The sequence below is a fragment of the Paramormyrops kingsleyae genome, chromosome 9 (assembly GCF_048594095.1).
Source record: "Paramormyrops kingsleyae isolate MSU_618 chromosome 9, PKINGS_0.4, whole genome shotgun sequence".
Classification (NCBI taxonomy): domain Eukaryota; kingdom Metazoa; phylum Chordata; class Actinopteri; order Osteoglossiformes; family Mormyridae; genus Paramormyrops; species Paramormyrops kingsleyae.
In genome coordinates this window covers 14760062-14782052 of record NC_132805.1, presented here as the reverse complement: position 1 = coordinate 14782052, position 21991 = coordinate 14760062, and the positions used below count along the sequence as shown (strand labels likewise).

The window sequence follows — 21991 nt, the reverse complement described above, 5'->3', positions numbered from 1 at the left end:
CAACTTCTCCCCGTGTCAGCTGTGAATCTCTTCTCATCCACGGACCCGGTGGAGACGGCGTATTCCAACAGTTGCCAGCTCTCACGCATCTGGTGTGATACTCATGCTTTCAGACTCTCAAACTCACGTAAGAAATCTTATGGCAAATGCAGGGCTGCCAACTCTCACGCATCTGGCGTGACACTCACGCTTTCGGACAGCAAATTTATATTATTACATTATAAACCTAAAATTAGCTGCAGCAAAAGCGTTGGGGTAATTTGCAAACCCTACAGACCATTTACAAGGGAATAAAACTGTCACAAAGGTGTAAATGCATGTGCGGACTTGTCTGAAATCGAAAATCTCACGCCAACCGGCTGACCAAAGTTGACAGCCCTGCAAATATATTATTCCTTTATGAAGAACCAAAGCTGGTAACCCTGTGTGTATGTGTGTGTGTACATATGTTATTTGTTACATATAAATTACAGCAATTGGTCACTACAATATAACATTCTTCTGGACCAAAATTGTATGTCTCAAAGTCTAACGTCAGTTGGGAAGTACAAGTGGTGGTTAAGGGTGTGCAGAAATTGCATTTTAAACGGGTGGGGCATAACGCAGGTACGCCTATTTACTACCAAAAAAAAATGTTTTTCAAACGTCGGCGGCAGGTCCTGCCAGCGTAGCGTCGTCCAGCGATGGCCAATCAGCGCCTCGCATGCCATCCTGGAGGAGCTCGCCGATTGGCTGGTTTGAAAATCGCTGGAAGCACGCTGCAGCACATTTAAATATTGGTCGCATATAACAAGGATTAAACTGCCCTGAGAAGCGACGATTCCTAAATATATAAGGAGTTTAGCACGTGTGCTATCAAAAGTGCATCTGTGCGATAAGGTAAGCAAAAACGAAAGATCTACGGAGGAAGCGTGTCGGGGAAATATGTTAAAGAACTTATTACCAGTTGTACAGTTAATCTAGCTGGTAGAAGCATAACTAAATGGCTATCACTATGGCTAGTTAATGACTACGTTAGTCTGTTTTTGATCATGGGGTTGCGTGGTTGGATGGTTAACTAAATTCGTAGTGGTTTAGCAAGCCACGTGATAGCGTATATGATTTCGCTTGAGAATAACAAAATACGACAATTTGTTTTTACCGTGAACACGACCGTTTTCAGACTGAGTAACAGCATAAACGGGGAGCGTTTTCAGCTAGATTTCGTTTTAAATGGTTGTGTAAGACACTGCTGTGCGTTGTATTTTATCCAAAGCCATTTTCCACAAAACAGCTCTTTGGTTTTTGAAGATTTGTCGGTGAAAACATGGGTACCAGAAACAGTAAGACTGCAGTGACCCCCTCAAAGCCGGAGCCCTGTGGGCGAGTGAGGAACGAGCGAGTCTGCCGCCTTGTCGACCCCCGATCTCCCACCACTGGCATCGACCGTACACCCATACAGGTTAGTGCGCATCTTGTTAACCTGTATCACTGCCGTTTATCTGTCGAAGTTGATTTTGAAGTGCGTAACATCTGTCCGCCACAGGTGGGCGTTGCGTCGCAAGGTCCCGTTGAGGTCGCGTGTGGGCGTCCTGCTCCCATAAGTGACCCCCGTTCACCCTCCCCGGGAATCTCCCGCACGCCGATGAAGGACGTGGTGAGAGGTAGGGGTGGGATTCTGCTACTTTTATATGGAACTTTGCTGACTTAATGTTCTGCCTGGTTTTATGAATATTTCTTGCTTGTAGTAGCTTCTCTTAAACTGGTACTAACCTCTGGTTTTCCTGTTTCTAGCCACAGTCCGTTCCTTCTCTCGCCGCATTGGTATGCTCCTCCTTAATGATGGGGAGGAAGTAGTTAAACTTCCGCCTTCCCACACTATTCCTAAACCAAAAGACCTCACTGGGGATGTGGAAGGGGAAGTGGATTCCACGGAGCCCCTTCTTCCCCTTAACCCCTCCTTGGATCCCACTACATCTCCAAACTCAGAATCGGACGTTGAGGTGGAAATGGGGATAGAGGCTAGCCAGTTTCTGGAAAATGAGATGGATGACTCCCCACCTCTAGATGTCGAGCTGAGCTCCAGCCTTCTCACTTGCCATGAAGGGGTGGTTTCATCTCTGTCCCTTGCAGATGATCTTCATCTGTCTTGTAATTCTCCCCTTGACTCTGACACCCTCAACGACCTTGTCGCTGAGGATGCTCAGTCAGTATTTCCCAAAGATGCAAGGCCTTCAAGTGCAGAACCTTTCATCCCTTCTGCACCACTTGTTAGCAGTGAGGCCAAATCCTCTACTTGCACAGCTGAATGCCAACCAGAGACCGAAAAGCCTCATTGCCTGTCCCCTGCCAGTCGGGTCCAGGCCCCCCAAAACCAGCCTGCTTCTGGGGAGAATAGGATAAGACTGCCTGTCTTTAATACCCAAAGTCCCAGTCAGGTGGTGTTTAAGCCCCAGTGGCTGGGGGTGGGGTTTGGCGTCGCTGGAGTGAGGGCCAGGGGGCTTCAAAGCCGAGGCAGGAGTGGTGCCTCCCCCCTCTCTCTCCGAAATGGACAGAATCCCGGAAGCGAGAACAGAGGACAGATGACCAAACAGAAGCAGAGGGGTTAGTGACACTTTGTTCTTCAAAGTGCTTTCTGATCATCTCATTAATTGTGTGTGTCCTCCATGTCCAAAAACATGCTGCTTGGATGAGTGTCCATCTCTAGGGGCACAGATTGTGTGAGCATGTGCCCTGTGCTTCCTAAGATGGACTCCAGGTTCATTTATATGCCTGTACTGGATAAGCAGTGATGGGTGAATTGGTACTGCCTGACATTAGCATGCTGTCATATCTCATGGTTTACTGCCTCTCTCCACTCTCAGAGAGGTGTGGCAAGGGTTTGGGAGTTGAAGGCCGCTCCCCTCTGCAAATCCTCAAGGAGAACAACTCCACTCGTGACCATGCCTCACAGGTACTTATACTCTGTGCTACCCAAGCTAAGGCCATTATGACTAATTTACATTTTATTAAGGATGAATTGTCAAATCATGATTATTTTCAGACGGGTAAAGCATTGCTTTTTAGTAGTCAGATTACAGCTATATAGTAACTTTTTGTCCATAACGTTTAATGGGAAAATGGATTCAGTACAGGTCGTTGTCAACATTCGACTGTAATTGGTTCTAGTCTGAGCACAAGACGAATGAATGACCGTCTTGCGGGGATGCTGGTGCTGCCGGCAGTGAAGTCATGGCCACATTTGTGGTCTTGGACCAGTCAAAATCGATTGGTTATAAGTTGCATAGGTCATAAATCAACAGTGACTTTTTTTTTTTTTTCCCCCATAATGGATTGTGAGTCAAGTCTATTGGCTGTTCTTCATGTTTTGCTTCCTCTGATTGGCCAGATGAAGGTGAAGATGACCACTCCTGACAGACCAAGACGTATCCTGTCTGTGTCTGTGGACAAGGAGAACCAGTGATAGGCTCGCAGGTGTGGCCTCACCCCCAGCCAGAACTGCTTTGAAACTGCTTTGGAGCGCAGGAAGTTCACTTCTCCCCTTGGCCAGCAGGTGGCTTTGCTGGAATTCACACTAATCTGTACTCCTTCTCTTGATCTTTTCTGAATAACGCTGTCTTGTCACTTTTTTATTTGTTTTTGTTTTATATGTAAATAAAATTACTTTAAAAATTGGATGTTTTTGTGCATATTTAAGAACCACTGAATACTTGATGACAGACACAGTAAAATTCAGTTTAGAATTTTGTATTTATTAGAAAGGTGTATAAATTACTACAAAGGCAAGTAAGACTGATTAGATTATATATATATATTAGGTAGGTGTAAGATCCTAGGATGAGAAATCTGAAGAACAGGGTGTACTGAAATTAGTGACTTAATGAGAAAGTGGGTTATTTTAAAGGGTTTCTTTGCTCTATACAGAATATGGTGCCAAATCTCTAAGACAGAATTGGGGGGGGGGGGTCCAGGTTTTTCAGAGTAGTGCTCTGAGCATTTTCAACCTGATCGCCTTCCTGGAGGAAGTTCTGTGTCATTGCCCCTGTTTTTGTGCCCAAGGGTGAGACTAAAGGTGCAGAAGTTGCACATTTGCTTTTTAAAATGGATTTGAAGATCCACTGCATGAAAAATAATATGCACAATTAATAGCTGGGAAAAATTAAAGTTAATATTCATGTTCCTTAAATGGTTTTAATGTGCAATAGCTAGTTTCTGAGGCTATGCTGCAGGTATCGTTCTGTTACTTACTGCCTGGAAGCATTAGGAACTTATGTCTGATTCTATTTCTCCCACATGTAAATTGGGAGGAGGGAGAGAAAAAGGTGTGAAGGAAAGAAAAATATCTCCCTCTGGGTCAGTCTCCCAAAATGATACTAAGGATGAAATGCCCCCTTTTCCCCTCTGTTTCCATGTGGCTATACCCATTAGATCCATCTGCTTTTATTATTAATTTGTATCACCCCCTCTTAGAACACTTTCCAGGACATTTCTGTTGCTCTCTGGAGGCCCAATTCAGTTCCAGACCTTCAGGAAGCTGTCCCAGGATCCTGTGCAGGCTGCCATTCCGTCAGGTGTCACCCCAATGCAGCTCACCCTGTTGTCATGACCAGCCAGCACTCCTGTGGGACAAAGTCATGGTGACTGGCTATAGTGAACAGGGCCCCCTGTCTGTTGCGTCCATCCAGGTTGCCCCCATTGAACTCACCGACTCTCTCAGCCTTCAGCGAGTCCCAGATGTTGCAGTTGAAGTCATCGTAGCCGGCCAGGATGAGGCGTCCGGACAGGGAGGGTGATATTGAGGTGACACCACACATGATGCTGGGATCCTGGTAGGTGATGAGCTCCTGGTCGGCCCGTAGGTCGTACATCTTGCAGGTGGCATCATCGGAGCCTGTCAGTACAGCATCTCCATTCGGGAAAAACTGAGGAAGCAAAGGTGTGTGAACAACTGATCATAAAGGATGGGGATCAAAGTATGACCTCAACCATATAAAGCAGTTTTCTCAAACCGGTACTTTAGGACCCCCACACATTCCACATTTTTGCTCCCCCCAGCTCCTGGTACTGGGAACTATCTGGGAGGGAGCAAAAACCTGGACCCTCTTGGAGTCCTTGAGGACCGGGTTGAGAAGCACTGACATAAAGGAGCATCGCAAAGCACGACCCAGTCCTGTGCATAAGCACACCGGCACTGAGACCTCACCCCGATGGCATTGATGTCACTCTCATGTCCTGAGAAGGTCTGTCTGCAGGCACCTTCCCGGATGTCCCACAGCTTGGCCGTGTAATCGCATGCCCCAGAGATGAACAGGTTGAAGTCTGGTGACACAGCCAGGGACATGCAGTCGCCCATGTGGCCGCTGAAAATGGTTTTCTGAGTGCCTGTCTCGATGTCCCATAGCACGCTGGAGAGGAGTGGAAAATTAAGGGCTGCACCGTGACATCAGAGGGAACCCACACATGAGAAAGGAGCAGAGCTCAGTAGGTTATGATGCTGTGCCTTTGATTGGAAGTTTGCCAGTTCAAATCCCAAGCTTGGCAGAATAATGCCACTGTTGGGCCCTTGAGCAAGGGCCCTTAACCCCCATTGCTCCAGGGACTGGCTGACCCTGCCTTCTTAAAAATGTATGTCACTTTGTATAAAAGTGTCTGCTATCTAAATGTTGTAGTATGTTTAGCCAAGTAGTATTGTAGATGACTTTAATGAAGCATTTCAGGTTGCTCAGAAGTATTACAGTAAGATTCTTTGATGTTGTAGATCATCAGCAATGTAGCATGGCAGCAGTACAATAATAATTAGTAATAGCAGGAGCTGGGAAGGAGCAAAAACATAGCCTGTCTGGGGGTCTCCGAGGACCGGGTTGGGAAATACAGTGGTACCTCAGTTTTCAAACTCATTAGAACTCGAATTTCTTAAAAGTCGAAACAACCAGTTCGAAAAAAATTACCTAGAACTCGATCTGATTCTCAGAAGTCAAACCGTGAACGCCGACCTAACTTGTATGCGCAGGGAAATGAGTCACGCGGCATCTCTCTCAGCGGAAACAAAGGGTAAAGCTTCAGTCTCAGCCTCGCATTCGCTGCGATAGCATCATGCATGTTTACACTAACTGAATACATATATTTAGACAGTAAAAATACATTTAGACAATGATAGACAGTAACAGTAATTATTATTATATAATAAAATACATTTAAAAATAAAGATTTCTTATAAATTATTTTAATATTAATAATAAACCATTAATACATGTAATTATAATAATATTGTCGTGCCGAGCGGGGACGGAACGGAGACAAAGGCGCAGACGTCAGGGTATCGGGGAATACGGGGTTTAATTACAGGTAAGGCAGGCAAAACGCAGACGGACAATACAATGACCTGGCTGGGGAAACAACCTGAAACGCGGACGAAATACAGAGGGCTAATGACAACAACCAGAAACAGCTGATCACACGGGGATTCCACACAGGGTTAACTTTACAAATGACTGTTTTGATAAATGTGCTTAGATGTGTGCTCTTCTTGTTTTATCCGGTTCATTTTGTGTTTAAATGCTAAAAAAACATATTTAGGTGTAATTTTTTGGGACCGGGAACCAATTAATTGGTTTTCCATTACTTCTTATGGGGAAAATTCGATCAGAACTCAAACTTTTTAGGATTCGATCCGGAGTTCTGAATGGATTAAGTTCGAGAAATGAGGTACCACTGTAGTGGTCTAAGGAGATGCATGGGTGATGAGGCTAGTTACTGGGTGATGATAACTTCTTACCAGGTGCAGTCACCAGAGCTAGTTATGATCTCACTGTCATTCAGGAATCGGCAGCAAGACAGGTATCCTAGAGAAGTGACAATATCAGGTGTTTTGACTGGCTGCTTTACAAGGGATTTCTGACCAATGAGCTTGCAGTTCTGGTGGGTGCAGGAAGTGCTTGTCTGGCTATTTTCAGGGTCACTCTTGAAAGACTCGCACTTTAATTTCATCTGAGCTTAGGAAAAATGCTGATTTCTCTCAGACATTTAAGCAACTGAATAATGTTAGTGTGCAAAAATATATACTGTTCATAAGAGCAATGATTGTACACATACATTTACCAGCTGTTAATTTCAGGTAAAACACAATGCTTAGCTCTTTTGGACCTCATGCACTCGCAGTGAACACTTAGGAACTACCATAAAAATTATATTAACCTTTCATTTCTATTCATAAATGTTTGAAGTCTGTGGGCATTTACCGTTGTGTGCGGCCAGCTCACGCATGACCTTGACGTTGCCGTCTTTGCCCTTAAGGTTGTAGATGGAACACATGTTGTCCAGGCCGCCGCATGCCACCATGTTTCCAGAAGGAGCATAAGCACATGTCATCACCCATGATGACTTGAGAGGGATGGCGTGCACCTGGGAAGGGAGGGCAAAAAGAGGAACAAAGGCTTTGAGCTCACTTCCTGGGCAGACAGGAAATAATCTTATTGTTTGTGCTTCATTAAGAATACTCTAAGTACTTAAGAACTACAGAAAAATATCGTTAAACATTTTTGATAAACTAATGTCTTTTTCCTTTGTTTCCTAACATTTATGAAATGTATGGGGTCTTATTTAATGATAGCAACAGTATTTGGAATCGTAATCGATCGTGTGGTTGACGTGAGTGTCTGTACCTTGTTTGTGGAGTAGCTATCCCACACGATGAGTTTGCCATCCTGCGACGCGCTGACGCACAGCCTAGAGCGTGGAGACAGGTGGCCATCAGTGTGGAGGAAAAATGAAGAATAAAAAGTCAAATGCTGCTGATTTCTTGTTAGCATGACATGCTGAGTACAGCCTGATCACTGATGCCCCCTATTCTGTAGGTCTCTGTCTGGGGGAGGGAAATGTCTCCTGAGTCTGAGAACTGAATATGAAGAATGGCTCAGTGGCCCGCACTGGATGAACAGTTATGGATGGAAGGATGGGTGGACAGGGTTCAGTAACCAAGCACAATTAGCTATTTACAACACACTATAAAATATCATTTTAGAGTAAATAAAATTGGTTTCTAATAATATAATGGTATTAAAATCCCTTGCCTGATATATTTACTTTTTTTAAATAATACACTATTTTACAGTATATAACATGCACAGTTTACGTAATTTATAACATTGATTTTTATACTGTAACATTCTGGCTGTGATGTTTATGAAATGTCCATAAAAGTCAGTGATCAGCACAGATTGCCAGTGTGTAGGGTGCAGTAATTAAAAATGACAGCTACTTGGAGTCAGTGGACCAGTGCACGGCATAGATCTTGGCCAGGTGACCCCTCAGAGTCTTCCTGGTCTTCATTTGGACACGGCCGACCACAGACGTTGATGCCACCACCTCCCCCAGGGTGGAATCGTGGACCGACTTGCGAGCGGCCTGCCCCGGGGGAAAGCAGACACTGTAGCTGAGCCAGGTGGAAACTCAGGGCCACAAAAACATTCAGCTGTGTAATCATCCAGTGCCCCGTCACAAATTACAATATTAGTACAGGAAATACATTAGGGACCACAAATTGTTATTCTGTAGAAATAACTTTATGTTTTAAATAGTTAAACCAGCAAAAATTAATAGATGCTGGAAAGTGACTAAAGTTGTGCTGAGAAACAGTGTATCAGATGTAGATTGCAACACTGACGGTAATCTGCTCCTTGAGGCTATCGGCCTCTTTGCGCAGCTGATCCATTTCACCCATGGCAACTGGTGGAGGTGCTGTTACCGATGGCAACAGACAGGAAGTGACTTCAAGCTGACAGAAAAAATGCTAGGTAGAAAAAGATAAAAATAATAACTGGCTTTATGCTAGTACCAATGTTTCTCATTATTAATCGCATTATATGATCTAAATTTGTCAGCATTTTAAGTAATTTTATTCAAGGTTATTTTGCTTATCTTGTTTGCCCCTAATGACTTTCTAGCTAAGTTTTTCGTTTGAGCAGGCATTTGCAATTCAAATGTCCCTCAACTGCTTTGCAAATGCACCTTTGCAAAGTTGCACATGCTCAGAAAAGCATGCGCACACCCATGCAGTAACACTGCAAGATGTTCACAAAACTTGCGATTTATCTCAACATACACAACAGTGGGCCATACGTAGAAATACATAGATATTTAACATGTACTCTTACCCACTTCAACCATAAACACGACAGTTAACCTGTTCATTTTATGAATTGCTGAACTTTTGAGTATTTTTGCAGTTTGTTTTATATTCCATTCATTTGTCATCTTAACAAATTCCCTTTTGATTACCTCAGAACAAAAGTAACGAAAAAACTGGTGCAATTTATTTTCTAGATATATTTTAAATTAAATATCTAATTTAAATCTAATTTATTGAATCAAGTTTAATACATATTTTCTCTCTCCTTATCCAAGCAGCATCTGGAAACTCATGATGGTACAGCTACTTAACTCTTCTCTCAAACAAAAAAAGTGTGTTTAAAATGTTCTTTTCATAATTTACTGTGTCATCATACACAGACTATACTATTGCCGCATCCAAACTGTCAAATAGTTTCAAGCAAAAAGTATGGTGTGGAGTTCTCTGGACTCACCTTAAAATGCAGAAACGATGTACACTGTGTTCTTTAGATGTTTTGTATCACACCTGTTTTATCTTGCCCTTTGTGATGCTCTCCTCTGCTCTCGTTCTATTGCTTTCTTTTTGTTTGTCTGTGTCTATCAAATCTCATGACCAGCTGAATTTGACTAAAATTTGTTTGTGGAGAGCGACAAGAGAGTGACTGGGTGACTGAGTGGAAGGGAGAGATTCCTACAAATTTCTTCTGGACTTTTGACATATAAAAATATATATTAAATATATATGGTCTCTATCATAATGAAAGAGATGTAAAATGATGGCATAGGCCTCAGTAACATATTGCTTACTGCTTATAACAATGATGTACCCTAATAGGGTTCAATGCATGATGCTAGACAAAACCATTAACTGTGATGGAAGAAGAAAGCCCAAAAGCGGCAGAATGGCCCTCCTGTAGAGGGAACAGAGGGGCTTAAATCCCAGCAGAGCTTTTTAGGGAAGCCTGAATCAAATCTGCTGTCATCGGCTTACTGACTGCTCTTTATATCTGGATAAGTGCTGGAACAGAGAGACAGAGCCAGGGTGTGGCTGGCCAATGCAGGTCTCGCCCTTCCATGGTGTACAGGGTGCGATCATCTAGCTCTGACTCACTCTGTCACCCCTCCCATCACTGCACCCTGGGTGATCGAGTGTCTACTGTTTGAAGTGTAATAAGTCAAAATGGCTGCTTTGGTCTCTGTTACATTTCACTTGTTCTATTCAGAACTGAATGCTGTGTTCATTATTTGCTAGATTTAACCATAGTGTCCAGCGAAGCAGGTCAATTTATATTCAGCATACTGAAGTAAAGACTGTAAATGGAAACACTTTAATTAAACCTACAGGGCTCTCAAATTCCACTTCTCTATGTAGGATTGTCTGCGACTATCGTCTTTGTAGATGTTTATGGTAATTCAGATGTCCAGGCTTCTGTTCAAATGAGAAGGATATTGTATTTCTGAAATGGTGTGTAAGTGATTATGCTAACGTCCTGCTGATAGTGAAACACTCCCATAAATGCGGGCCGTTAGTGCAGTTTTGTTTACCCAGAACTCTCCTGCCACGCCGTGAAAATACATCAGGTAACGATGATGATCTCGACCTGGAACTTTAATCGCTTGATCCCACTCTTTAATTAAACAACGGCCAATGCACCTGTCAATCGCCTAATGGCCCCCGTCTCGACGGTGATGCTGCTGTCTGTAACTATTTGTAATAGGGAAATCTTGGGCTTCCTTGGCAAAATTCACCCTGAGGCCCCACCTCCAAACTGCGGTGGTGTTTCGGGGCACCTGTCCCCAGTATCCCCAGGTTTGCATCCCATTCCCAGTGCTCCTGGGCTGCGTTTCCCAAAAGCAAACTTACATTGTTAGAACCATGTAATTGAATGGGTCCAACTGTGAAAGTTGGTAATGGGAGCATTGAGGAAGCGTACCGCTGGCTGTCTGTTGCCATGGAGACTGGCATGGCACAGCCGCTGTATGTGGCACATTGTGGCATCTACTGCTGTTCTCTGATCAGATGAGATACTTGGCTGCTCTCCTCGAAATAGGGCCACCAGCTACGTCTCACACCTGTTTGTGCCTGAACGCTTAATGCTCAAATTTCAAATTCATAGTTTGAAGATTTCAAACATTTATACACTTTAAGGCAGAATTATGTCAACATTTTGCAATACTAATAATTTCTAATGCTCTATGCGTAGTTGATTTATTAGTAGTATCTGTAGTTATAGCAGAACTATTAGTAATACTAAAAGTTGGAGTTGCTGGACTATTACTAGTAATAAAAAATGCAGTATGTACTCTTAAAGTCCACTCCTCTAATGTGAAATATACTATGTTGATATTATGGCTGGTGCAGTATTTGATTGTCATTTTGTATGTGGTGAAAACAACTACTAGGATGAGCACAGACTCTACGGTGTAATGTGACTCTGCTGATCTGCTGTTGAGGACGATGACAGACACACAGTAACCATGTGATCACTCACTCACCTTGTCACCCACAATGCAGAGTTTCCTCTTTACAAGCCGCGCTGCTGCCGAGGACCCTCTCCTATCATCCCACACTCCTTCTGTCTTTCACTTTTTCCTCTCACACGGCAACAGAAATGTCGCTCCGTTTTTCCCTCCTTCTCTGTCACTCCTGTGATAAGCAAATGAGGATTGGAGGAGATGAAGGGAGATCAGGGATGAAGGGATAAGCCCAGAAATGGACAGAGTGATGGGGATGAGGGCGAATAGGGAGTCGCTCAAGGAAAACCAATGGCAGAGCAGATGCAGCATGGGCAAAGCACAAAAGTGGGTGCGGTGAGCAATGATGGAGGATAGTTGGATGGAAATAAGTTAAGGTAAAGCAGGGGCTTGGATATTGAGGGAAGGATAGAGTGCCGTTACGTAATGTGGCTGGGGCTGCACTTCATCGAAGACATGGCGAGGGGAAATAGCCATACTGCTCAAACAAGGCTGAGGCTCAGCAGACAAGAAGCACCAAGGGGCAGACAGTGCAAGGAGATCTGACCTCCCCAGAAGGTTGCTGGTTCAAACCCAGCCTCAGCATGTCTGTGGGTCCTTGAGCAAGGCCCTTAACCCCCAGCTCCCTGGGTGCTGCTATGGGTGGCTGCTCTTCGTGGACAAATTACTCTACAACAGAGCAAGTTGAAGGAGATGTAAAGACAATTTCCCCACAGGGATCAATAAAGTATCAATTATTATTATGTGGTATAATGCTGAGGGGCCCAGAAACAGAGCCATGACTGACAGGAGGACCAGGGCTTTAGCACATTGGCAAAATAATAATAATACCTCACCTCCTGGCCAGGTAAAGGGAGGAGGATGGCTGAACTATCCCTTACCCCCTGCTCAGACGGAGGATGGCAGAGCCATCCCTCACCTCCTGCCTACATGGAGAGAGGAGGATGGTAGAGCCATTCCTCACCTCCTGCCCAGATGGAGGACAGTACATCCATCTGTCACCTCCTGCCTACATGGAGAGAGAGGGACGGCAGAGCCATTCCACACCTCCTGCCCACACGGAGGACGGCAGACCCATCCCTCACCTCCTGCCCACATGGAGGATGTCATGGATGAGGATGCAGATCTGGGCTCCAAGTTCCAGAGGATTGGTGTATTCAGTGGTTGGTGCAGAAGGTCAGCATCTCCTCCAGTGTGACTGCTCTCCAAAACTGCTGCCCAGAATACAGGATCGACCCATCAGGCTGCAGTGCTTTCCTTATTATTCTCTGTAAATACGGTGTCTTGAGTCTCTCATACTCTCACACAAGTGAGAATTACACTGTACTTGGAGTATGTGGCAGTGACAGCTCCTTTGAATGGTTTGAATCCTTGAACACTTTGAAACTGAAACCAACAGAAGGACCTCGAGTGTGACGAGAGCTGAGCTATAGAGCAGTGCAGAACATCACATGCTCAGCAACTTTCAAAAGAGTTGTCCCTGACTCTTAATACGGCCCACTTTGCATCAGGTCATGGAGGAAGAAGTAGGGTGAAAGAGCAAGTGAATGTAGTGGGGCAGCAAAGGAGATCGGGATCAGGGAAGGCCATGATCTGATCTCCTGTATTGATGGGAGCTCCTCTTATTGGCATCACGCACTAGATCAGGGCAGCCATGTTATGCTGAGCTAAGACTGAAAGAAGAGCACAAACTGAAGTGACCTACCAGATCTGCACGGAGACCGACCTGCAGTGTGATTTTCTACCCAAGATGGATGCTGATCCTTGCTCTTCCTCTAAATGCCCTATACTATGTGCCCTATGTGTGGTGCTTTACTGGCACAGTACCTAAAGTATATAAATTATCTGATAATTTCTCATTTTATTTCCTGGTGGAAGAAAAGTGGTAAATTGTTGGCACAGAAATATATTCAAAATGTAGCAAGTGAAAGCAACTGTTTGCACTATATACACATTGTTTTGCATCAGAAGAAATTAACATCCACTTAATTGCACAAGCGTTATCCCACTGAACTCATTCCACTGCTAAACATGGATTATGGTAAAGAGAGGAACTGAGAGGGTTATCATGCTATACAAACAGGGATCTCCTGCAAATGGTCTGGTAATACACAAAGAACAATGAGATTGATGGAAGGGCGTGGGTTAATTAGAAAGGGTTAAACGTGACATGGATCAGGTTGTGATGGGGGAGGGGTGTTATATGTGAGCGACTGAATGATTACTCCTGGATTACAATTCCATATTCTAAATGGAGATTTTAATCTTCATAAACAAATTCACTTATTTATGAGGGATTAACCGCAATCCCTCTCTCCCTTTATATTCCTCTATCCCTCTTTCCTCTCTCTCAAAGCATCAGTGTTAAGGCGTGGGCGAGCTTGACCCCACAGTTAATGCCCCCCCCCACTGTAACATGGATGTGGTGAAGGAAAGGAACATCACGACTAGTTAATGAAGGTTAACCTCCTGACTCCAAGGCATAGGTTAAGCCACAGATCCCAGGTTTTTGTGGACATTGAGGGGATGGACTGCAGGATCCAGGATGGACCACCCTGGCCAGGGTGGGGGGGGGGGGTCATATGGGCAAGTGAAACCACTATACACATCTGCAATGTGCAGGAAGTCAGCCAAACACAGACGCCAAAACAGGAAACAAGGCAAGCTGTGATCCAGTCCTAAGCGCTGGCTCTTTGGCGCCACTCCTGCTGTTAGGTCACAGCTCGTCTCGCGCCCCTATCACTCTGTCCTTGGATTTGCTCTTTTCCCTGGAGCCCTGCCTCTGTGCCAAGCGCCGGGTGCCGCGGGCCTCATCTTCGTCCTCATCGTCGGCCTTCTTCACATTCTGTCCTTCTGCTGCCCACAGAGCTTCAGCCTCCTCCCGCTCCTAAGGGAAGACCAACCAGTTAATGAGGCACAAGGCCAACCCAAACCCAAACTGAACCAACAACCAACCGGTTAACAAGGTTCGAGGCCAACCCAATCCAAACCAACTACATACAGCTTGTGTGACAAACCCAACACCATACTGAACCAGCAACCTACCACACATATCTTACATACTTTTGGAAAGCATTATGGATTAATACAGGCTGATATTACAAAGTGCTATAAACACCTTACTGATGACTTTCTTCTGTTTTATCAGGCATTCATATCCGTTCTCCCACTATTCCTAGATAGTTTTAATTATTCTACATGATATCTCTCTCACTCTTGCTATTCATAGAGTGAGTGAGAGTGTGAGTGCTTGTTACACATCCAATCACACTGTACGTCTCCCTTTCGCGAACCTCATGGTCCATCTCACCATGTCTCTGTGGAGCTTCTCCTTAGTGAACCAGAGAGCCAATGAGCATCTCTGTCCGGCGGTCACTGCGGTAACCCCATGGGGGTTTACGGGTCCAGAGGAGAACCCCACGAGGCGTCCACAAGCGGGCCTCACTGTAGTCTGCAGGGGAGCAAAGAGGAATGACACTCTTAAATGAAAAGGAGCCAAAATGCCAGACCATCTCAGAGGCTGCCACCTGCAGCAGAGTGTTCATAAGACATCAGGGCATTCCGCTCCTTACCGAAACAGTCTTAGCATCTCTGCCTGTGAAGAAGAGATCCCCACCCTCAAAGTCATCGTTCAAATACAGCAAGGCACTGTAAAGACAAAGAATTGGTGAATAACAGACCATAAAGCCCCTTCACTGGCAAGTGCGATAATGAACAGGATCCTAAGTAAGCAAACAGTGCTGATGATTCATACTCTGTACGTCCAAAGCATATTTGATACTCCCCATGGAATAAGATCTAAATGGTTTTGGGACAGATTGCTGAAAGTGCCTTTATAACTGCATGTTTCTGCACCCGCTGCAGCCCCCAAACCTGAGGTCCCTGTGGGTGAAGGCAGGCGGCTCCCTCCAGCACTGCCGTGTCTCAGCCTCCAACAGACAGTTGTCCACATGAACTGGATGGGAGAGGTCCTGCCTTCCCTCCTGCTGACCTGCATGGACATCCCAACATGCATGCAATGACAGAGCTGTGCCAGCAGGGGGCTCACAGAATTTAGTGATCAGGGCACCACAGCACACAACAATGAAATGTGTCCTCTGCATTTAACCCATATGTGACATAGTAGGGAGCAACTATTTTAGCACCCAGGGAGCAGTACCTTGCTCAGGGTACCTCAGTGGTGCCTTCCTGGTCAGGGATTCAAACCTGCAATCTTTCAATTATAAGTGCACTTCCCTGACCATTAAGCCACCACTACACCTTAGAGACGAGTTGTTGGAGCCAGTCTGGCTAAGAGATAGATAGATAGATAGATAGATAGATAGATAGATAGATAGATAGATAGATAGAGTACCTGTGATGGCAGTGCGGCAGACCAGGTGGGTGAAGGAGAAGTAAAGGGGGGAGGGGCTCCTGAAGTAGGAATGCAGAAGGGTGCGCACCCGCTCCCCGATCTCATGCAGCAGCTTAACATCTGTCTGGTTTAGGACCCCATCTTGTGCCATCTTGGGGGAAAGGATAACAGGCACGGTCACGTGGCATCCGGCTGGCGAAGGTGACACGCCGCGTGTGGAGGGCCGCTCACCTTTAGAGCCCTGAGGATGGTGAGACCCTCAAACTTCTCATGTGGCGTGTGGGGGGACCTCCGGCCCCGATAGCCATCTCCTGCCGAGGCAGCGGCCTGTCAGGCCACAGAAGGAGAGAGCAGCTCAAACCTGTGCGTCGGTTAACAGGCACCGGGTGCAGTTCTCTCCCTCCTCCGTTTCCGGGGCTTACGGTGGCAAGCTGCAGCAGGTTCTGACATTCTTTTGGCGACAGGACTCCATCCAGCACAACGCGATTGGTCCCATTCAGGGCAGCACTGTCCATGACAATATCCACCCCAACAAGAGGAACGTGGCCCCCTGGTGGCCAGATTAAAGAAATGGTTATCAGAGCTCTTGCGCAGCGTTAATTCTAGCGGAAGAAGGGAGAGGATTTTTACCTGCATAGAAACCGCTGTCATCCATCTCTTCCTCTCTTTGTCCCTCCTTTTCTCTCTCCTGCAGTTTCTCCCTCTCTGCTCTGGGAAGCAAGAAATTTAGACATCAGCATGAAAAACTACATCCTGAGTCCTGTAGTAAGTATCCTTTAAAATCAACCACTAGAAACCAAAGCTGTGAACATATACACAGGCCAATGACTCACCTCCAAGCCTTTCTCAAGGACTCGGGAACAACCTCTTCTGGGGTCCATAAGTCCTGGGGTAGGAAATCACAAGTAAACAGTTCTGACTGGAATCCCGTCACTAAATATGTGACATGTGACTCCCACCACTGTACTGTGTAACTGTGGTCACAGCCACTACAAAAACAGTAGTCATACTGGGTCGATGAAACTGAAATCCAGGTTTTCAGCTCCAAAAAACAGCAACTTCTTCTCTAGTAATGATCTCTTAACATAGCTGGAAATTTCCTGAGGAGAAAAGATCACCAGATAACAAAATCATTACAACCAGATGAGGCAGAGGAGCGTCAAAGCAAAGGCAAGCACAGCATTCACACCAGAATATGAGAAAACAGATTATATCCCCACATCACCAACAACCGACCTCTGAGGGCTGTGCCTCTTGGGACTCAGTGTCACCCCCTAGTTTCTCAAAGTAGAGCTGCAAGTTGGAGAGAGAATCTGAATCGGATGGATAGAAGAGGAGGAGAGAGCGAATGGTCTGCACTGCCCCCTTCAGGTCTCCCGCTGTCAGGGCAGAAATAAAAAGGGAAAGGTTAGGACAGACAAAAATGTAGAAAATGTACTTAGTACTGTGTACTTTTAAAATTTGTTTGCACCACATTTATTTGTGCACTAGTCTCTTGCTTTTGTATGCACCCAAATTTCCCCTGGCATCAATAAAGTCAATCTTAATATTAATAAGATCGAACTTATTTCCAATACAAGCACACCATTTCTTCTTTATAACTGCAAAACAGGGTTGTGTTTGAAATGCACTAGGGGATAAGGGCAGACAGAGATTCATGCATTTTGGACACTTGTTGGATGTTACGCTGCTGTATAATTATGCGCCAGATATTTATAATTGTTATCTTTGCTGCATAAACAGATGCCAGAACATCTGCTCTAGCATTAAAGTATAATGTTGAAAAATTTACTTTTTTCTTTGTTATATATTTTGTTGTTTATTATTGTAATAAAAAAACATGACACAACATGGGCACCAATGTTGCTATTCTTGGATAAGTACATGTAGTAATTGACACATCTTCACAACATTGAAACAAAAATTAAACAGAGCTTTACAATAGAAATCCGTCTACATGTAACTTTATTTACAACATACTTGACTGTACTGTATTCACCTATGCAAGCAAAATGGGGACTGTAGCAGTAACTATGGTGTTTTATACTAATCTTCAATATACTGCATTAATTTTGTGTTAACATTACCCACGTAAAGCATCCAAATACATTAAAATAACCATTTGTTTCAAAGCAGCGGTAGCCCTGCCACTGTTGTTATAGCTCATGTCCAAGTATTTTATAACTGAGCTACTTAAAATGGTTAACAGTTACAGTATAGACTGAACAAAGTTTCTCAAATATGGTTCAAACACTCATGTGACAGACCGCAATGTATGATGGTCTAAGTCGACCAAGGTAGGGTCCAGCTTCTGTAAACTCCATTTTGGTGTGCTTCACGCTGATTTGTAGTGCACTATATAGTGGATTACATTCATAGTTCAGAATTCAGGCAGCATTAAAATATAGTTGACTCACTATATAGTGGACGAGTGGACATTTCGAACACAACCCAGGAAGGCAATGAATCACTCTGACCTTTGAACTGGGCGATATGTAAGTGCTCCAGGATCGTTGGAAGGAGGTCCTCATGAGGAGAGATCCTTCCGGGTCGTGTTGACACGACGGACACACACGACTGCTGACAGGCCAGCAAGGAAAGGGAGAGAGCTGCATAGGAAGTTGTATGTGTAATTAGTGACTTTAGTGACATCATTACAATATAACGTTTAAGGAGAGAAATATGGTTATAAGCAAACAGCACTATTGCAGGCACATCTTCAATGACATAGAAATAACAGGCCTAGTTAAGAGCGCCCTCTACCTGCAGCCCTCTCAAACACGCCTTCCGAGGCTTCCGGCTCTCTTTCAGGGAAACGCTGCCCCTCCACGACACACTGCACCCGGCACTCCTCTGTCTGCTTCAGTGTTTCCTTCAGGCACTCCCTCCATTCCTCCACCGTGCGGGGCCATTCAGAGGAGGATTCCGAAAGCACTGCCATGTCATACAGTGACTAAGCAAGGCAGCCGGTAAGGGAGAGAGCTTTGTGTCATAATACAATAATCTGTTGGTGTTTTTAAATAAAACTGCCATCTTAGCAATGTACAGCAGTTTAAGAATGATTATTTCAGGTAATTGGGTTATTAAGGTTAAGTGGTTGCTATCTGCCCCCTGGTGGAACATGATTTAATTACATTTACCAGCAATATAAATTAGTTTATATCCAATTACGCCGGTTGGAATTCTGTGATAGCGGCTGATAGCTCATGCATTAGCAGTTAATTTCTTATTGAGTGAAAATATTAGATAGTCTACACAACAAACTAGCAGAACTAATGAGTGCAGGGTTTCCCTGAGTGTGCATTTAAAAAAAGGAAATTCAGAGAATCTCTGTCATTCTGTGTCCCACAGCGTATCACTCCAGTGCCCCCCCCCCCCCCCCAGCTCCTGCCTCACCCAGTGCTTCTTCTTTTCTCTCTCCCTGTCCTGAAAGGCCTCCTCTGTCACTCCCTTCATTCGCCTGTACTTCTCCAAGTTGTTCCTCATCTCAAGGTGGTTTGGGTTGGCCACAAAGAATGTGTGAGCTGCAGACACGGCCCTCTGCACCCTCCCCAGCTGGGGGCGCAACACACAACTGATTTTACAGAAATATAGAGTCAATCAAGAGTGTAGAGTTCATCATGTGCACTACTGAGCTTAATTGCCCTACAATACTGTATTTAATGTCTTTTCAGCAATATGTGCAAATGATACCAATGTACACGTAATGACCTCTTATCGAGCTGTATGATCTAACTGGCTAAGACTGACAGGCCCACAGGTTTGCACAGATTTTCTTACAATGGATTTATTCTTCTGCAAAGGGTGGTGGACCAGTGTTTTCAGTGAAGAAATGGAAATTAGCAGCTGTGTGTCCCCATAAACTTGTTGAGTAATTCAATTTGATTAGATGGGTGTGGAGAGGTAACTGGGTGGAGGGGGTTGTGCTGAAGGGCAGAAGATACATTACACACATATGCAGGCCTGAACTAGTGGCTACCTTGTAGTACGTGACCTGCAGGAAGTTATAGGGGTTGCGGATGCCAAACTCATACAGGATGTCCTCAGAGACAGGGAGCAGGGCTGCTGGGCTGATGGCTTGAGCGAGACAGTATTGGACACACTCTGCCCTCTGCTGGACCCAGTCCAGAGCCCATAAGTCCCACAAACTGCCCTTCTCAGCATCTGAAGGGGTATATGTAAGAAATAAATTATCTAAGTGCTACATTAGTCACAAATCCAAAATTCATTGCAAATCACCATTCACTGAAACCTACTCCAAAGCTGCAGCTCTCCTCATCTTATTATAACATTAAAACATTAAAAAGTGAGTTAAGTTGTATCTTGCATGCGTTGTTTTGTGTATAAATATCCATGTAAGTTATCCGTGAACCATACGAGTGTTGTAACAGCAGGTAAATGAAAACGATTTTCTGCAACCTGAATTCACAGGCATACACATGCACACACACATCAAATACCCAGTTTAGGCAGCCGGTCGTGTCCAGCTGTGACACAGCTGTCGTGACATTTTCGACGTGTCTGGAAAAGTGACTCCCGGGATGCGATCGACTTCTCTATCAGCTCCGCCGCTTTCTCCCACTCTTTCCTGAAATAAGCCCGGACCCCCGTATAATACAGGGCATCATAAGGGTCTATAGGGCCACTCGTTGATCCTGCACCGCTGGCTGCAGTTTTCGTTGAGAAAAATGGTAACGAAACATGAGCGAAAAACAGCGCCACGTATACAATTGCAGTTTTTGAGTGGAGCGCCATAATACGCCCTAGAGAAGAAGGAGGGAGAAGGAGAGGGGAGTGGAAGAGGAGGTCTAAGAGGAGGGCGTAAGGAGGAATGTGCGGTGAAATGCATGGGGGTTCAACAGTACTCGCGAATAGTGGGAGGGTCAGAGTTAAAGGGATGGGGGGAGGTAGCGAACAAATCACATTAACCCTGTGTAATGCTGAGGTATCAGCAACGCAACGGGAAACTAAGCAGCCGACAAAAGACAGTATATCTCGGTTTTGGATGCGACGCAAAATGCACATGACACATTTGAATTCTATCAGCTCACATAAAGGTAATTCTCCATGGCCTACGTGCAGTGAGAGAGCAGTCAATGCGTACAAATAGTGCAATCTGGCTGCCAAAGTCAAATAGCTGGTTATCTTGCGCTGCTCCCGTGGTTTGGGGACATGTGTGCACCCCCTTTACAGACATGATAAGGAAAGAATTCGGAAAGCACAGACAAACGTTCAGTCGTTTTAAACTGTGAAAAATCATAGTAAGCGCAGGAAGCACATTTAAAGAATAAAATAGAATGCAAAATACCACGTTGTAGTTACTATGTTACCATTTTCATTACCTCAGTATACAGTAAACTGTCAGGGTTGGCTGTTCAACTTGCATCCTTTTGTTCTGTTTGTGGATTTTGTGGATGTTCTCCCTGTTTATATACAGTATTCCTTTACCCTTTTACAATCCGTTGGTTTGGCTGGGCATGGGTTAAATGTTTTGTGTGTGTGTGTGTGTGTGTGTGTGTGTGGTGGAGGTAGGGGGGGGGGGTGGTGTTGGGGGTTATGTGTATATTGCATTGTGAGGCCCAAATGTCTCCAGAAAATGATAAAAGCCTGTGATTTTGATATTGTGGGGACCACCTTTTCAATCTCCACAAGTGTAAACTCAATTTTAGAAAAACTAAAAATGGTGGAAGTATTGTAGTCTTATATCCCAGGCAGAGTGGGGCTGCAGTATCAGTCCATCACAGGTAACACTCACACACACTAATGGTGTAACTTATGGTTAAGATCAGGGCTGGTAGGGGTTAAGGTTGTCATTGTTGGGATTACGGATTTTCCCATAGAACTGAATGGAGAGTCCCCACAGAGAAGACAAACGCATATGTGTGTGTGCGTGTGTGTGTGTTTGTGTGTTTGTGCGTAGATTAGGTTTATATTACATTGATGGGAACCAAATGTAATATGTAATAAAAACCTGTTATTTTGACATTGTGCAGTCTGTTTTTTGGGTCTCCACAAAGATTTGTGACTGCAATCAAAAAAGTAAAAATGCCATAAGTCTTATATTGTGTTTGGTTT

At 44.7% G+C, this 21991-nt stretch overlaps 3 protein-coding genes across 6 annotated transcripts; 1 reads left to right on the top strand and 2 right to left on the bottom strand.

Annotated features, from left to right (window-relative positions):
- The first annotated feature begins 751 nt into the window (after nt 1-751).
- cdca3 (cell division cycle associated 3) lies at nt 752-3656 on the top strand. Of its 2 annotated transcripts, none has more exons than XM_023795597.2 (6): nt 752-879; nt 1291-1441; nt 1526-1643; nt 1774-2583; nt 2844-2932; nt 3368-3656. In XM_023795597.2, exons 2-6 carry the CDS (start codon nt 1307-1309, stop codon nt 3440-3442), a joined length of 1227 nt encoding a protein of 408 aa, XP_023651365.2. In that variant the 5' UTR covers nt 752-879; nt 1291-1306; the 3' UTR covers nt 3443-3656. The 2 variants fall into 2 exon arrangements, with proteins under 2 accessions (XP_023651365.2, XP_023651366.2); XM_023795598.2 differs by having other exon boundaries at nt 758-879; nt 1274-1441.
- Nucleotides 3657-3710: 54 nt separating this feature from the next.
- Nucleotides 3711-12119, bottom strand: gnb3a (guanine nucleotide binding protein (G protein), beta polypeptide 3a). 2 transcript variants are annotated; one of them, XM_023795599.2, is made up of 9 exons: nt 11584-12119; nt 8642-8767; nt 8237-8382; nt 7641-7704; nt 7218-7380; nt 6755-6821; nt 5183-5384; nt 4685-4901; nt 3711-4598 (listed from the first exon to the last, which is right to left on the bottom strand). In XM_023795599.2, the coding sequence occupies exons 2-9, from the start codon at nt 8696-8698 to the stop codon at nt 4492-4494; spliced, it is 1023 nt and encodes a 340-aa protein (XP_023651367.1). In that variant the 5' UTR covers nt 8699-8767; nt 11584-12119; the 3' UTR covers nt 3711-4491. The 2 variants fall into 2 exon arrangements, with proteins under 2 accessions (XP_023651367.1, XP_072572500.1); XM_072716399.1 differs by lacking the exon at nt 11584-12119 and having other exon boundaries at nt 8642-8872.
- Nucleotides 12120-13403: 1284 nt separating this feature from the next.
- Nucleotides 13404-20920, bottom strand: p3h3 (prolyl 3-hydroxylase 3). 2 transcript variants are annotated; one of them, XM_023795600.2, is made up of 16 exons: nt 20377-20911; nt 19896-20080; nt 19313-19471; nt 18680-18869; nt 18394-18525; nt 17153-17295; nt 16927-17016; nt 16750-16802; nt 16547-16626; nt 16339-16466; nt 16148-16243; nt 15917-16067; nt 15436-15553; nt 15135-15210; nt 14873-15013; nt 13404-14449 (listed from the first exon to the last, which is right to left on the bottom strand). In XM_023795600.2, the coding sequence occupies exons 1-16, from the start codon at nt 20669-20671 to the stop codon at nt 14279-14281; spliced, it is 2208 nt and encodes a 735-aa protein (XP_023651368.2). In that variant the 5' UTR covers nt 20672-20911; the 3' UTR covers nt 13404-14278. The 2 variants fall into 2 exon arrangements, with proteins under 2 accessions (XP_023651368.2, XP_023651369.2); XM_023795601.2 differs by lacking the exon at nt 19313-19471 and having other exon boundaries at nt 20377-20920.
- Between the last annotated feature and the right edge of the window lie 1071 nt (nt 20921-21991).